Raw genomic sequence first — 14,706 nt, forward strand, 5'->3', positions numbered from 1 at the left:
ATGTGGAGATGATGTGGGAGTCGATTTGGAAAACGAATTAAATTAGTTGTAAATTTATTTGGTACAATTAGTTTAACATTTTTCGATGTATCAAAATCATGTCTATTAATTTGAACCAGTGTTATTCAAATTAAGGTACAAAATGAATTTACGTGTAGCAGCTTTGTTTTAAAACGCTTCTTTTGCTGGTTTTATTTTTTTATTTTTTGCACAAAATCTTTTGATAGAGTAGGTTATAGTAAAAAGCGAGGCCAAAAAAGGGAAAAAAAAAATAAAAGATGATAAATATCACGTGATAGGCACGTGGACTAGGGTTTAAGCTCTAATTACCACCTCTTCCTCCCAAAGAAACCCCAATACCCACGGTCCTAAACCGACTTTCAGACAACCCTATATTCACTGCATCAAATGACAGTACCTTACGCTCTCTTACTAGTAATCTCCATAAAAAATCCACTCCGAAAATGAAATTCATCTCTCCAAGACCCACTCTCTCCTCTGTATCGAACCCCAAAACCACCCTTTTCAAGATTTTCCATTTATCAACTTCCACCCCATCATTTCATTCTTCTACCAGTTCCACCTACCATTACCGCCGCCATGAGGAGGAGAGCCGAAATGTCCAGGTTTCTGTCTGGTGGGATTTCGAGAATTGTGATTTGCCTTGTAATGTGAATGTATTTAGAGTGGCACAGTTCATTACCAGTGCCATAAGGGCAAATGGGATTAAGGGTCCAATTCAGATCACGGCCTTTGGCGATATAATGCAACTCTCCAGGACCAATCAGGAGGCTTTATCTGCCACTGGGATTAACCTCAATCATATTCCTTCTGGTAAGTTTTTCTTCTCGCTTTTCGAGCTATTTCATTGTGTATTTACATGTTTTTTTATTGTTTTCTTCGTTAACCTGGTAAAAATTGCGATTTAAATTTAGTGTCAGCATTCAGCTATTAAAAAGGTACGATCAATGAGGGTCTTGAAGTGCGGGGTACTGATACTGTAGATTCATGTATTTCACTTAAAAGACCTGATGTAGTAAAGCCTTAGGTAAAAAATTGCACTTTGGTAGATTATTGTGGTTTTAAAAAAATGATTTTTTAAAAATATTTAATTATAATTTTAATTTTGAACTGTAATAGCTCAGTGTCCTTTTATTTCTGCTTGACCTAGAGAAATAGGTATCGTGAACAAATAAGTTCAATCAATATTTGTCTTGGAAAATATTTTCGAATTCTTAAAATTTAAAGAGAAGATTATTGAAGTCAATGAAATGAAAATTTTCCCTGAAAGATTTTGAATTCTAATGGATGAGTTGACCTATTGAAAGTAGTGTTCTATTAATCCATTTTTAGGGTCATCTCCCTTCCCCTGTGTTGTGCTAGTTCAATGATATTTTATGTTTACAGGTGGAAAGAACAGCGCTGACAGATCTCTTCTTGTGGATCTTATGTATTGGGTTTCTCAAAATCCTCCACCTGCGCATCTTTTCTTAATATCTGGGGACAGAGGTTTTGCGGGCATTTTACATCGTCTAAGGATGAAAAATTACAATATCTTACTAGCCAGTCCAGATGGAGCTCCCGGTGTTCTATGCAGTGCCGCAAGTATCATGTGGCAATGGAATGCTATGGTTATGGGGGAAAATCTTAATGGAAAGCATTTTAACAAACCTCCGGATGCCTCCTACGGTTCCTGGTATGGTCATTCCAAGGCACCCCTTGAAGATCCCTTTGCAGTTACTGAGCAACCCCCGAACCATACTGATGAATTGTCTAACTCTGGTTCAGATTCTAAGCTTCGACCAATTCCAAAGGCAGTCATGAAACAAATTTGTCAGATTTTGAACTCGTATCCTGAAGGGATTCTTATTACTGAACTTCGTAAGGACTTGGCAAAGAGTAATTTGACTATTGATAGAGACTTGTATGGATATAAAAAGTTCTCCCGGTTTCTTGGAGCCATGCCACATATTCTAAAACTTCAGTCAGGAAGTGATGGTCAGATCTATGTACATGGTGTTAACATCAAAATTTCTGAACAAGATGAGTCAAGTCCATCTATATATACGGGACCCGTAGCTAACAAAGGAGGATCTGAAACTGTATCACTACTTACAAATCCTGAATCAAAGAACGTAGCTCATCCAAGAAACTGGCAAGAGCAATCAAACATGCATGAGCAAAAAATAAAAATGCAAGAGCTACCTAAAAAGGGGAAAGAGTCCTTTCCACCAATGAAACTGCAAGAAGTACCAAAGAAACAAGAACAAACAGTTCAGGATCTAACTGAAAAAGTTGAAGTTCCCTCTTCACCTGTTGGAGTTCGTGTTGATGCCACAGAAAATGAGGGTCAATCACCTGCTTCTGAGGAGCGCAGTTCTGAGGCTGGAGTCTGGATCTCCAAAAGGATATGGAGGAAGTGGTTTGGGAGAAAAGATAGTGATACTGATAAGAAGAATTTTAGCGAACAGGATAAAATTCCTGTTGGAAATTTAATGGCCGAGGACAAAGATGTGATATCAACAATTTTGTCTGCTAAATCAGTTTGTCCTGCATTATTTTCACCTTCAAGTCATGAGGCCATTATTGACGGAAGAGTAGCTTGTGATTCAGATGTAGCTGCTGAATCATCCAGCCAAAGATCTAGCATTTTCTCTCAGTTTATGCGCCGATCTAGATTTTGGAGCTCCCCAGACTCTGATCATGCAACTGAAGAATCCCGAGAAAATGTTAAACAGATGAAAAATGATAATCAGAAGCATGATGTTTTTATGGAAGAACCCTTCTGGAAGCAAATAGAGGCATTCATTGAAACGTCCCAAGCTTCAGCTATTGCCTTGCAATCAAAGACCAGGTGCAAATTTCTTTTTTTCTTTATTGTTTCTAGTATCTGCTGATTACAATTTGTCCATACTATTATATTTTAATTTAAAGCAGTTACATCATTCTTTTTTGTGTTTTATGGCTTTACAGTAGGTAAATTACGTCTTTGTTGAAAATCTTTTGGTGGTTGTTGTGATTAAAATTATTTACTGAAAGAGTGATAAGACAGACAGAATAGTTATTCCAGAAGTAAGTTTTATCTTAATGCTGGACAATTAAATTATATCAGCACTACATGCGTTTGAGTTAATATCAGTAGATTGTCTGGTTTGGTTACATGCACACTCGTGCTTAAATTTTGTGCTTCCCTTGTGTAACTAGTTATGCTTACTTAGTTTGTGAACAAATAGCAATTCCCTCCACTAAAACGGGCTGGAACCGAGCATCGACATCTAAAAGTTCCAATGCATGAGGAGTTTTGGGTTTTTCCCTTTCGATTTCTGCAAATTCTCTTCTTGTTGTACCATGTCCAAGCTGCAATCCTGGGAATGAAAGTCCATTCCCTCGTGCTCTGGAACTTGATTGAACAAAAACGGTTCAATCTTGTGAAACCGCATAATTATGTTAGTGGATGCATCTCTCATCTTGTGGCAGTTTTTCTGCTGTTTAACTCTATGGATTAAGTTAGGGCTTGTTACGGAGAGATTTTTTGAAAATCATCTTCCACCACCCATTTTATGAGACCCATTACTTTTCCATTCTTTTTAATCACATGTTCTCCAAAAAAAATAATTTTTCACTTGAAAAAATCTATCCTAAACAAACACTGGTAAGTTTTTGCTATTTATCTTAAGCATTTCAGTGTACTAGGAAAGAACGCAAAATTATTTGATTGTTAATGTATGTTAGACATAGTTCCTTAGTTTGTATAATTCTGAATACCTCTAGATTTTCCTTTGTTTACATGGGATGACCACGACTTAGCTGCTAAACACTTGTATGGGAGGTGTTCAAATTATATACATTTTTGGTCAAATATACTTTTTATCCGCACATTTCATGGAACCCACAATTGCTACCCATTTTTCATCCAGACATTCTATGGGACCTGTTGCTTAAATTATAATTTAAACGCACTCAACAAGCTTTAAGTTAAGCACCTGTTTGGCCTCCATTATTCCAAAAATTTATTTTTCTTTCTCTTCTTTTCAATCACACAATCCTCCATAAAATAATATTACACGTAAATTGAAAACTTATACATCTTTTTTAATCACACATTCTTCAAAAAAATACTATTCCTAAAATTATAATTACCATATAATGGAGGCCAAACGGAGGCTAAATTTGTTATTCGAGATGTTCTAGATGGGTTGATTAATTATATGGTTAAAATTTTTCATTCATTAGCAATGAAGTAATTCAGTCATAATTCTATAACTCATTATTATAAATCTTCTCTTCCACTTTGGTATCATTGACATATTCGCAAGTGTAATCTTTATTTCCTTTTTAACCGTAAACTGTGGGATTTGAACCTGAGACCTCAACCTTAGTACTTTTGCCATTGAAACAATCCTTCTAAGGCACACACAGGAGTAATTATCTAATATTATGTAGCTTTAAGGTATTGGACTGAAATTTAACTTTGGTGAAATTTCTTTTTTCTCGTTGCATTAAGTGCTTAACCGTCTATAAACTTTCTGTTGTGTTAATGTTAATGTGATATTGAAACAGGGGGCATCTGGCACAAAATTTCCAAATCAAGGGGCCACCAGTTCTAAGATCACTTCCTCTGAGTAATATTCTTCACTTGGTGGACTTACTAATCTCTGATAAGAAATGGATTGAGGAATGCCACTCTCATACCTATCCTTTTAAAGTTCTTCAGCCTACTGGAAAGGATCCGTCTAACAATCATCCGTCCCGTTTAAATGGACTAAGTTCTATGTTTCAGGCGGGGGACCCACCATCAGCTTCACATAACCTACAAGAACTTGTAGACGAAAAGCACCGGAATATCCGTGAACCTGTACGCCAGAGTACCTCCGGCAAATCAAGAAGTGAGATACTAGCCGACTGTCAGAAGCTTGTGGATCATATCATAAAGGAATATCCAGAAGGATTTAACATGGGAGCTTTTAGGAAACTATTTCTCGATAAATATGGCTACTCTCTTGACTTACAGAAGCTTGGTTACCAAAAGTTAGCAACCCTTTTACAGATCATACCCGGGGTGAGAATAGAGTCTAATTATATCATTCCTGCTGGTGAAATCTCAAAGAACCTCGACCTAAAATCTACTGATTTGCTTGTTCAAGAAAGTAATGTTGGTACAGTAGCCAATTTGGGCAGTCAATTGTCAGAAACATCGAGGAAAGATGACGAAATCAACTCTCCTTGGGAGGAACTAGGCCCAATTGCTAATTCGGGCCCTGCAAAGGACGAAACAGTGAGGCCAACACTTCATGATTATGAACCTCTAGCTGATGATGATTTTTCTGATTCAGGAGATGAGATGTCCTCCTCCAAATCAGACGGTGGAGATAAGTCTAGAATGGATGCAGAAGATAGCTCTTTATTGCAGATTCTTGACTCATGGTACAGCAGTAAGGGCGATAATGGTAGAAAGGATGCACCAGAGAATATCACCAAAGATAGTTCAAAGCCATCTGCATCTGCTGGGCTTGGCACCAAGAATGGAACTGCAATGGTAAACCGTGCACGGAGGCAGAGATCTACGAAGAGCTATTCATTCGTCTCAGAACTACCTAGAAATGATAAAGACAGATCGATTGATAATATTTTGGGTAGCTTGAAGAAGTCTAGTGAGAAGTCGGCAGAGTCCAGGGTACCGGGCTGAAATTTTATTTTAGTTTCTCTTGGTTTACTTAGATAAATTAATTAGAAGAGATCAGATATTCAGAAGGAAGGAAGGATTTTTCCAATATTTTTGTGTAAATAGCAAGGTTTCTAATCATTAAAATTTAAATTAATAAATCCTACACGAGATTTACAGGCTGTTTAGATTATATTTATATGCATTTTTACATTCTCAAGCCTACTTAAGGTTATTGATCAATTTAGCATTATATATTCTGTCAAAATCTTGTTGCATCATTCTTCCATGATCTGGTTTTCCAGTATAGAGGAATATGAGATATTCTACTGCCGCATCAGTGCTCATTGTGTTATTGATCTGACTGGTCTTTGTGGTTCACATAAATTTGGGAGTGATATTTGGTCTAGCAGTCGTGCACTGAGAACACAGGGTTAGACTATTTCACCAATTCATTGAATAATGTTATTTGCAATTACTTCGTCGTTGTTTTATGTGACATATATATGACGGTTAGTGATTTGATGCATAAAGTAATAAAAAAATTCACATTAATATATTAAATTACTAATCGTCACATGTATGCCACGTAGGATGACTGTAAATAGCATTACTTCCAGTGTATTAAGCATACTAGGTTGGGTTTAAATGTTACATTTTTAGAAAGTCGAAACTTACTTTGTTAAAAAACAAGTCCATGTTTGGGCTAAGTTTTTGATAGCTTAGGAGGGATGTTTGCTATATTCGCTGTATCAAATCTAACTGCCAACTGAATGGTTCCAAGATGATTGAAGGAAAAAGAATTTCTTCTTTTAGGGAGGATTGTGACCTTGTTTGACCCCCAAATTTTGAGAATTTATTATTATTATTTATTTAATTTTTGGTAAAATAGTGATTGTTTTGGAGAATATGTAGTTATAAAAATATTTGAATGTACGCACAAAATTATCTTATCGGGAAAATATATGTTTTAAAACTAGTTTTTGAGGAAAATGAGTTTTAAAGAATGAGAATCTCAAATTATATATATAAAAAGAAGTTAAAATTGTGTTTGATATATAGAGTCTCATTCAGCATTGTGTATTAAATGCGTGCTTTTTGGATAAAATCCAACAAGTAGATAGTGACCTTCTTATTAATTTTGAAATTTACTTCAATATTAAACAAATGAAAGCTAGTAAAATTATTTACGTACACAAATTTTTTTTCCCAATATGATTAAACACTCAAAATCGATTTAAGAACATAGAAGCAAATATAGCAAATATTTTTAGAAAGTTGAAATTGACTAATCGTTTGACTTCTCGCAAGTGGATGAGATAATAAACAAGTAATAAAATAGTAAATAGAGTGTCAAACTCACGAGAACTATGTGTTTGATCGAGTTAAAATTAATTGCAACTTTAATCGATTAGCAAACAAGTTTTATGATTTTTCTATACTAATACCTAAACTATCATTTAAATTAGTGAAAGCAAGTGAATTTGTTTTTCTGATATGTGAGATACATTGTTACGATGTCAAATCCACCTTGTTATTCCATTTTTATTGTAACAATTAAAGTGATAATTTGAAATCATCCATGTTGGTTAATGTCCTTAATTTAATTGAAAGTCTCGCCTGACAACAATCAAATCTATTATCCTCATATAACCCTTTTATCTCTCGATGAAAGATACAAATTCAACATAATAAATGCATTAACAAGTGTTAGAATCCCTATTGAAACCATATAAAATATAAAGGTACATCTCTATCTTCTATCGAACTTTACAATGTTTATTATATTGTGATTAAATTTTGTTGTCTCTCTCGATAAAAATAAAATCCACTAACAGCTCAATTGGTGATCAAACAATTGAAAAGAACGATAAAAACGATAATAAACATTCACAAATCAAATCAAATTAAAGTCAAAATAACTAATTAAAAACTAAAAATATCATAACAAGTGTTCATTTCATCCTACTAGTGCATAAAACTAACTTAACACTTTTTTTGTCCAAAAATCAAGTTTGAATCTTTACTTGATTGAATTCTTGCAAATCCCATTCAATCCTCTTACAAAAACTATGATTGATATCTCCTTTGAGGGTAATAATTGATTAATATTGAAGTATGAGATGTATATGAGAGATGTAGGAGATGTCTCTATATGTATTCTGCTATTAGATATTTTTAGGAGTCGAAAATTGATTGAAAATCACGTACAAATTGGTTTCAAAAGAATTCAAATCGAATACGAAAAGTTACCTTCACGCGTGGATTTTGTCTTTGCACAAAAGTTAGTATTTTAGTCATAGTTTTGTCTCTCGATATCCGATTGAGTTAATTATAAGTGTGTTGAAAAGCTAACTCAAAGGGCTACAATTTTGTTAGAAGTAGAAATTTTTTCAATTCAAATATTTACTGTGCCAAAAATTCCAAACTAAAAATCTAGCAGATATCTTGTGCGATTAGAAATCGATTTTATCGTAACATTCTAATCATATTTCATTCATTTTTTACTTCTAATTGAATTCAATTGACTCCTAATAGTCTTCAAAGTATCTCTTATGATCCAAATTAACCATTGGATATCGGTAATTTGGTCTGCAAACTTTGTACTTACACATTTTTCGCTGTTTTTCACTTGTTTCTTTCAATTAAAATTCCAATCATTGAGTTGTACCTAATAAACGAAAGGCTATAATGGCTTCAAAGAATTATTAAATATCTATATTTTTAGGTCCAAATAAGTGTATAAAATACACTTATTACTTGACTTTCTTAAAAATATGCAATCATCACTTTGATGGAGTTTTTCATTTACTTTAAAAAAAAAAAATTGATTTGATACAGAAAATATAGCAAAAAAATCCCTTCAATGCGATCAAAACTTAGCCCATATTTGGTAGAGTTTTATTTATTTATTAATAAATAGAATTGTCAAAAGTATTTTTTTTTCCAAAACATGTGATTAAAAAATATAAAAAAAAGTTATACATCCATGTATAAAATTATTTTACTGAGAAAATTTATTTTTAAATATTGGGACCAAACATGAAGTGTTTTTTTTTTTTTAATCAGTTTCAACTTTTTAAAAATCTATCAAATCTAACTACCTCTCAAATTTTGTAAGAACATAGAAACTTTATTTATAAAAAGCATGTTACGCTTAATAGAGAACTTCTTTAAATATAGAAGTAAATTAATTTATACACTCTAAAAATGTTCACTATTTCAACTAGGAAAAAAAAATCATATATCAAATCTTAAGTTTAGGTCAATTCAATATTAAGAAAAAAAGTTTAAAATTTCAAAACTTGAGTGCTATTTCAATTTTAAATAATATCATTATCAAATTAACTTAACCCACCCCACCTCATGCCTACCAAACTCGCAACACCCACGGATTTGATCTGAGCGCCACACAACTTCTTGCAAACACCACCCATCACCACAAACCACCACTCCCACACCATTGCCATCACCACCACTTGAGGATAATGTGCTGATAAATTTACTATTTTCAAGCTGCTCTTATTGCCCTCTGTGAGCGATTTTTGGGTGCTTACATGTAAACTGTTACATGCGATGTTGATCAATCGCTTGATATTAATTCTTAATTTGTGACCTTTTGACATTGATTAGTTACTTGTGATATTGATTCAATGTCCTGTGACTAATTATCTTTAATGTGTAACCAATAGACATTGGTCTGTTACCTACGCAAAATGATCCGTGAACCTATTGCATGTAAATTTGAATTTGTGTCATGTTATCAGTACACAAAGATATGTTGCATCTTATATGTGCCCAACTAATATTTATATGTGATTTGTTGATATTGATTTATGACCTATACAATATGATATGTGACCAATGAACATAAATAAGTGATTGTGACCAATTTTAATTGATCTGTGACATATTGATATTGATCTATGACCTTCATACAATGACTTGTAACCTGTGGATATTGATAAGTGATCTACACACAGTGACCTGTTAACATTAATTTGTGACGAGTGAATATTAATCTGTGACGTGAATAAATAGTGATTCATGATCACCATCGCACACTTAACTATGCCACGCCACCACCATTGCTGCATATACCAATCGCACCACCACAACTAAAGGAATCTCCAACATATCAATCGGAAACGATAAAGCCTAAATCCACCAAAAAACACTGGAAACCACAAAATCAGAACAAGATTGCAGTTTCTAGCAATCTGGGTACAATTTGCCACAGTAAGCGCTTATATCAACAAGTCGTCGCTACAGTTGCTCAGATCGCGAGTTCCCCACCATAGGTGCTTAGATCTAGAGCTCCCCATCGCAGGCCCTTAGATTGCCAGTTAGTCGCCGCGGTTGTTTAGATCGTCAGTTTGACGCTGCAATTGCTCATATCGTCATTTCACCGTCGCGTACATTCGCAATTTGGCACCATTTATGGGTTTATGCCTCCATTCCACAATCATACTAGGCGCCAAACGATACCAGTTCTCTTTCTAGCCAGAGCATCGATGATAGAGGAGAGATAAGTAGAAGAAGGGTGGAGAGAAATGTAAATGGAATGAAATGGTCTGGAGTTGAGGTGAGGCTGGGTGGCATGAGTGGGACTAAATCTTCAGTGGGATGGGCGCACCACGATGCCGAACAAGTTAACTTTTTCTGCCTTTTTAAGCAAGAAAAGTCACTTCTTTTGGGTGTTGCTCCTTAGTGTCAAAGTACGAAACTTATTTTCAAATTTGATCGGTTAAAAAAATTACATACATACAATTTAAAATTTTAAGCTTAGCCAAATATGATCTGAGACTTCATAGACTGAACATCAAATTTTCCTGTTTTCACCATGACTTCGACAGTTACCTGACATCAGATTTCGGAATTTCTATGGCATTCTGTTGAGCGGAATTCTTTCACCTCGTCGAGCAACCCTTTCAACAGGTGAAATCCGTTGTGGCATTGTCATGCCCCCAGAAACAATGATCTCTGCATTTTTGCTCAAATATAAGAAACGATAACAAGGAACATTAACATTAACCGAAATACATATCGTTGTTTATATATTAACTAATAATTCAAATCCTGTCTTGAGTTTGTGTGCCTAAACATTGGCACTAAGTCATATTATTAATACAGCATTATAGTTGCCGCCTTCATGTGACACCAGAAACGGTGTCTATACTACTGTCCTCGTGGACTGACCAGAAGGTTTCACTACGCAAAATTGAGTGTAGTGCAAATGAAAAGAGCAATGCACAAACAAGTATCATACCTATTCCTTCACGAATAGACAGCTCAGGTCTTATTATATCCTTGGAATTAACCAACAATATATCCCCAATATATAAGTGATTCGTTGGGACGAACACGCTGCATAGTTCTTCATCTCCATTATCAGTCTGCTTAAAGAAAGGAAAAATAAATAGAGAGATACCGTGACACATAAATCATGGAAATTTAAACACCTGATGGATATGCTGCCACATTAAACTCTTACAGACAGATATCCACACGGTTAGGCTTAAACTGTGTACAATCCCTGTTACTTGCTAAGGTCCACGTCAAATATTTTCATGGGAAAACCAGGTTATTAACTTGTTCTGCATTTAAGAGAAGTTCTACAATCCACATAAAATCTCACAAGCACTGATATCATTTTGAAAGATGAATGAATTTTCACAAAACAAAAGGAAGAAGAGAAAGAGGGTCAGGTGTGTTGATAAAGCATGATCACGATCAAACTCAATTATTGCTACAGTATTCTACCGCTCCAATCTAATGTCCTATAGAAATATAGAGGCCCATTATTCTAATCTCTAAAACGAAAGACAACGTGCAGAGCTTTGAATAGATGACTCAGAAAATTAACAACTTGTTAGGGAATGTGGAAAGCAATAAAAGTACATCGAAACACAGTTGACTGATTTTTTTGGTAAACATATTGGCATGTATAGACTTAGATCTAACAATGACATCTAAAGACGAGACAACTAGTATCTTCAAAAATAAAAAAATAAAAATATGCTAGCTCGAAGGATATAAGACCTTTGGTAAATTAAAATCACAATAAGTACCTGTAGCAGGACAGATGAAGTGATAAATCCAAATGCATATTCCCCTACTCGTGGATGGCGTATAATTGCTACTTCCTTAAATGCAGTAGTATTTTGGTCTGCAAATAATATAAAACAGACCAAATTCATATAACCATTTAGAAGACAAACAAAAGTAAAAAAAATCAAAAGAAGCATTTCTTAAGACCTATAGAATAAAGTTAGTATTCAATACTGTTTTCATTCCTTACTGTCCATTCAATATCATTTTTCTTATTTTTCATTATGAAATAGCAAATGGTAATATTTTCTATAGAAAGTAAAGTTGCCATCCTTGAATGTATGTAAGCGATGGAGGATGTTTATCAAAGCTTATTTTCTGGATTGCAGCATTTAAATTAAATTATTTGACATGATATGGTAGTACCAAGAAGCAGATATGAATGCCCCCACGGGCATAGCGCAGTTGTAAAGCAGGAGGATTCTATACGGAGTATCGAAGGTTCGAATCCCCGCGGCAGCTAGAAGGCAGTTGTCCTGTGAAAACAAAATTATGGTGCGTTTTGTCGTCCCTCCTAAGGTCCTATTCGCATGTCGTAAAGAGAGGTCTACAGGGAGGAAAATCGCATCCTGAATGTCCGGCCCAAGTGTGTAAGTTGTACGTCCGGATTTACCTGGGTGGCGAGGAAAGCCACCACTTCTCAGGATTAGTCAAGTGAACTTGAGTTATCAAAAAAAAAAAAAAACCAGTTATGAATGTAAATCCTTGTTGGTTTATAAAGGCTCCTAATTGAATGTATATCCATTTCTCCAGTCAATTCAGCAATGTTACCAACATGTATTAATTATCATAAACCAGAAGTTTGTTCTTTCAGTTTGGGTTTCATTTTATTTTATTTTTTCACTAAAAAGTTACTTTTCAAAGTCAAATTTTAGTTTTAACCACACATTCTATAGGTCCCACAAGTACTACCACAAATCCATCGTTCACTTCTGAAAAGGAATTTTTAATAAAAAAATGAAACTCTGATAGATGCTACTTTTTGTTTCAATTTCATTTCTTTTTACTAAAAAGTTACTTTTCAAACTCAAACTTAAATTTTAACCATATATTTCATGAGATCCACAATGACTATTCACTTATCCACCACTTTTTAAAAAATGACATTTTAGTCTAAAAAATGAAACCCTAGTAGAGGCATTATCGATATTCATATTATAAGAAGAAGTATTCTCTACTTACTTTTAGCGTGGAAGAGACAATTTTGAATAAACCCAACACTTGCCAGTAGAAACAACCAAAAAATGTTTTTATGTCGTTTTACTAATGTCATCAAAATCGACCCTAACTTGTCGGTTCGACTGGGAACCAGTTTCGGAACCAGATCAAGCAGCCTTTATAAATCATGTATTAAGAAATCGGCAGCAAAATTGTGAAACCATGCATTTTAACTGGTCATCCGGAACCTGGTGAACCGGTCACAGTTTTTCCGAATTCCCAGGGTTGATTTTCAAAAAAAAAAAAAAAATTAACTTTTGTTGTACAATGAATTAAAATTCGATTGAGGAGAGGGGAGGATAGGAGAAGCATTGATGAGCCATGGAATTCAGGAGTTGGGTTTGAGATTCATCGATTTGGGTGTTCGTCACTATGTTTACTCTTCTTTCGCCAGTGTCATCACGGGCCTTCTCCTCTTTCTAAGTTCTGTGCTGAGCATATGAACTTTTGGGACTGGAGTGGCTTGGGTCTCCATGCCAGAGGCTACCACTTCATTTGGTCCTTTCTTCCATGACTTCCTTTTCCTAATTAGTTGCCTAATGCCCCACATTTAGATGTTCTCATTATTGACCCTAATTAAGGCCAACTTCTCATTTTCAATTAATGGTAAGTTTGCTTATCAATTGATTTTGATTATTTAAATAACTTGTTTTATAGTAATTTATGGTAATAACTTTTTATAGTACATTTATTACTACCAGTTCTACCCCACATACTCTTTACCTTTTCTCGGTCGATGACCAGATCAATTTTTAAAAACATTGTGTTTACAGAATAAACATAATATAGCATAACATGTAAGAATAATTATTCACAATCAATATCACCTTCCGAGTTCATGAACAATCAATTTACTAGATTTCAGTCCTTTGAGGCATATTTTGTTTCCGTGATAGAAAGAAAAAAGGATAAATGTAGCAAGGACCATAAGTGAGTTCCATTTTGGACTCAAGAAAGACTATTTTCCTTGTCATTCTTCTTTTCCTTTGTTTTTCTGGGACAGGGGAGTTTAGACAAATGCCCATTTTGTCCACAAATAATCAATATCAGAGGATTTGCATTTTGAATCGCTTCAAATAATTGAAGTTGGATAAAAACATGGATAAACGGCTATTCTTTACCTGGAGAAATTGCAGAACTGATTTGCTTGGAGGCTGAGTATAGATGCTTAACGAACGGCAATTTCTTTATAATCCACTCTCCGATCCAGAAAACAGTAGCACCCAGCCATGATGAAACGAAGACACCAACGAGAAATACAAAAACTAAAGATGTCACAAATCCAAGACCTGCATTCAAAAGAATTAACTCTACACTCATACCACTGTTACCTTAAAGAAAAGGGGAGAAAATGGTACAACTCCCTGGAATACTGAACTGTAGCTATCACATAGAATTATAGAAAAATGAAGTAGTTTATTAATGGAATCAGATGAAGTAACTGGAATGAATACAAGCTCATGGCTATTAGAGAGGCCCTGTCTCTCTCCCTCTCTTTCTAACTGAAAGTCAGTACCCGAATGCCCTCCCCACCCCTTTTCCCTCCACATTTATTTGCATTTCCTACAATAGATTATTACACTTTTACCCCTCTCTAACTCACTCAACTGACTTGGGAGAACCATTGGGGTCATTGCCCTTCTTCCTTCTTGCATAGGTGAAACGGATAGGGGCCTATCAGAAAAATAAGAAATCTTGTAGCCAGACGAAGTTGG

The 14,706-nt window shown here is 34.7% G+C and overlaps 2 protein-coding genes across 2 annotated transcripts in view; one reads left to right on the plus strand and one right to left on the minus strand.

The window, feature by feature from the left end:
* Positions 1-350: 350 nt before the first annotated feature.
* LOC111397135 lies at positions 351-5,855 on the plus strand. Its single transcript, XM_023023888.1, has 3 exons — positions 351-834; positions 1,408-2,854; positions 4,561-5,855. Exons 1-3 carry the CDS (start codon positions 465-467, stop codon positions 5,684-5,686), a joined length of 2,943 nt encoding a protein of 980 aa, XP_022879656.1. The 5' UTR covers positions 351-464; the 3' UTR covers positions 5,687-5,855.
* A 3,926-nt stretch (positions 5,856-9,781) lies between these two features.
* Positions 9,782-14,706, minus strand: part of LOC111397136 (protein LIKE COV 2-like) — a 9,330-nt gene continuing 4,405 nt past the window's right edge. The window contains exons 4-7 of the mRNA XM_023023889.1: positions 14,113-14,280; positions 11,734-11,831; positions 10,932-11,058; positions 9,782-10,645 (exon numbers count right to left, since the gene is read on the minus strand). Coding sequence (XP_022879657.1) covers positions 10,545-10,645; positions 10,932-11,058; positions 11,734-11,831; positions 14,113-14,280 — 494 coding nt within the window. The 3' untranslated portion in view covers positions 9,782-10,544. The remainder of the gene's footprint in view (positions 10,646-10,931; positions 11,059-11,733; positions 11,832-14,112; positions 14,281-14,706) is intronic.

This window comes from Olea europaea, chromosome 7 (assembly GCF_002742605.1).
Source record: "Olea europaea var. sylvestris chromosome 7, O_europaea_v1, whole genome shotgun sequence".
NCBI classification, from domain to species: domain Eukaryota; kingdom Viridiplantae; phylum Streptophyta; class Magnoliopsida; order Lamiales; family Oleaceae; genus Olea; species Olea europaea.